Below are 1,448 nucleotides of genomic sequence, written 5' to 3' on the forward strand. Positions count from 1 at the left end.
CTCCTGGAGCATGGCCGGAACTGGTCGGCCATCGCCCGCATGGTGGGCTCCAAGACGGTGAGCCAGTGTAAGAACTTCTACTTCAACTACAAGAAGCGGCAGAACCTGGACGAGATCCTGCAGCAGCACAAGCTGAAGATGGTGAGCCCTCCCCCTGCCCCCCCCACCCCCCCGTAGACATCCCTTTCTCCGGGGACGGGACAGGCAGGCGAGCCCGCGGTGCCAGGCCCCCACCTCCACCCCAGCACCCGTCTCGTCTCACACACGCTGGGGGCCTGGAGGCCGCGGACTCACTGGGATTGGGGGCTGTCAGCGCAATGGAGTGGGGACCCCGGGGTAGACGAACACCCGTGACTGTCTTCCTCTCCCCATCGGGCTTCGCAGTCTCAGGGCCGCCCCGGGGAGGGAAGGGCAGGTCGGGGAGCAGCCGCCCGGTCCTGGCCTCTGTGGTCCATCCTGAGGGGAGGCCGAGGCCCTCCCTCCCTCCCCCAGGAGCGCAGAAGGGGCGGGCACGCCTCTCAGCGTAAATGCTCTCCCGAGAGGAGAGGCCGCTTCCTCCACAGCTGTTCCTGGAAGAGAGGCCATTCCGGGCGGCCCTGCTCGCTCGCTCGCTCTCTTCCCCTCCCTCCCTCCCTCCCTCTCTTCCCATCTGTCTCCCCATCTCCCCTCTCCCCCCAGTTTGGCCAGGCAGCCAGCTTTTCAGATGTGGGGAAACTGAGGCTTAGCCAGGCTTGGGTTTGAACCCAAGGACCCAAGCTCTTGGCCAGCAGGCCGCATCGGGGGGCGTACAGCCCTCTACCCCCCAGCGCACCCCCATGGGCCCCTGTTGTGGTTTAAAGTTCACAAAGCCTGTCGAGTGGCCTAGAGAGGGTGTGCGGGCTGCGGAGGCTGCACAGCACGAGGTGGGCCAGGGGGAGCGTCTCGCCCTTTAAGCTCTGGTTGAGCATGTGCAGGGGTTAAGGGCACCACGTCCCGGCCGCCCTGAGTGTTCTGGGGGACCCTGTCCATGCCCCTGTGGTCAGGGCTGAGGCCGGCCCCTGCCTGCGCCCCGTTCCCCACCACGCCCACCTGCTATTCAGGGGGGTCCCGTGCCCCTCGGGCCTCGTGCGCCCACAGCTCTGCGTCTTCCCGGATTTCCCAGGACGCCTTTCCAGGGGGAAGGGAGAAGCTCAGGGCGGGGAGGGCACCGTGCACACCTGCCCCGACACCTGCTCAAACCCCAACACCTGCTGAAACCCCGTGGGTCCGAGAGGAGCCGAGCCCAGGCAGCAGAAGGGCGGAGGGCAGGGAGGGGGGGGCCTGGAGGGGTTCCGAGCATCACCAGCTCCGATTTGGGGGGATTCTGAGCATCACCCGGCACAAAGTGATGCCGTCTATTCCCTCCGACCACCTTCCTCCCTCCCCCCTCGCCCCTCCCCCTCCCCATGCCCTGCCCAGCCCAGGCCACT

At 67.2% G+C, this 1,448-nt stretch overlaps 1 protein-coding gene across 1 annotated transcript in view; it reads left to right on the forward strand.

Annotated features, from left to right (window-relative positions):
* The window catches only part of NCOR2 (nuclear receptor corepressor 2), a 172,730-nt gene that overhangs the window by 111,255 nt on the left and 60,027 nt on the right, over positions 1–1,448 (forward strand). The window contains 1 exon segment of the mRNA XM_014533346.1: positions 3–141. Coding sequence (XP_014388832.1) covers positions 3–141 — 139 coding nt within the window.

This window comes from Myotis brandtii, unplaced genomic scaffold, assembly GCF_000412655.1.
Source record: "Myotis brandtii unplaced genomic scaffold, ASM41265v1 scaffold97, whole genome shotgun sequence".
NCBI lineage: Eukaryota > Metazoa > Chordata > Mammalia > Chiroptera > Vespertilionidae > Myotis > Myotis brandtii.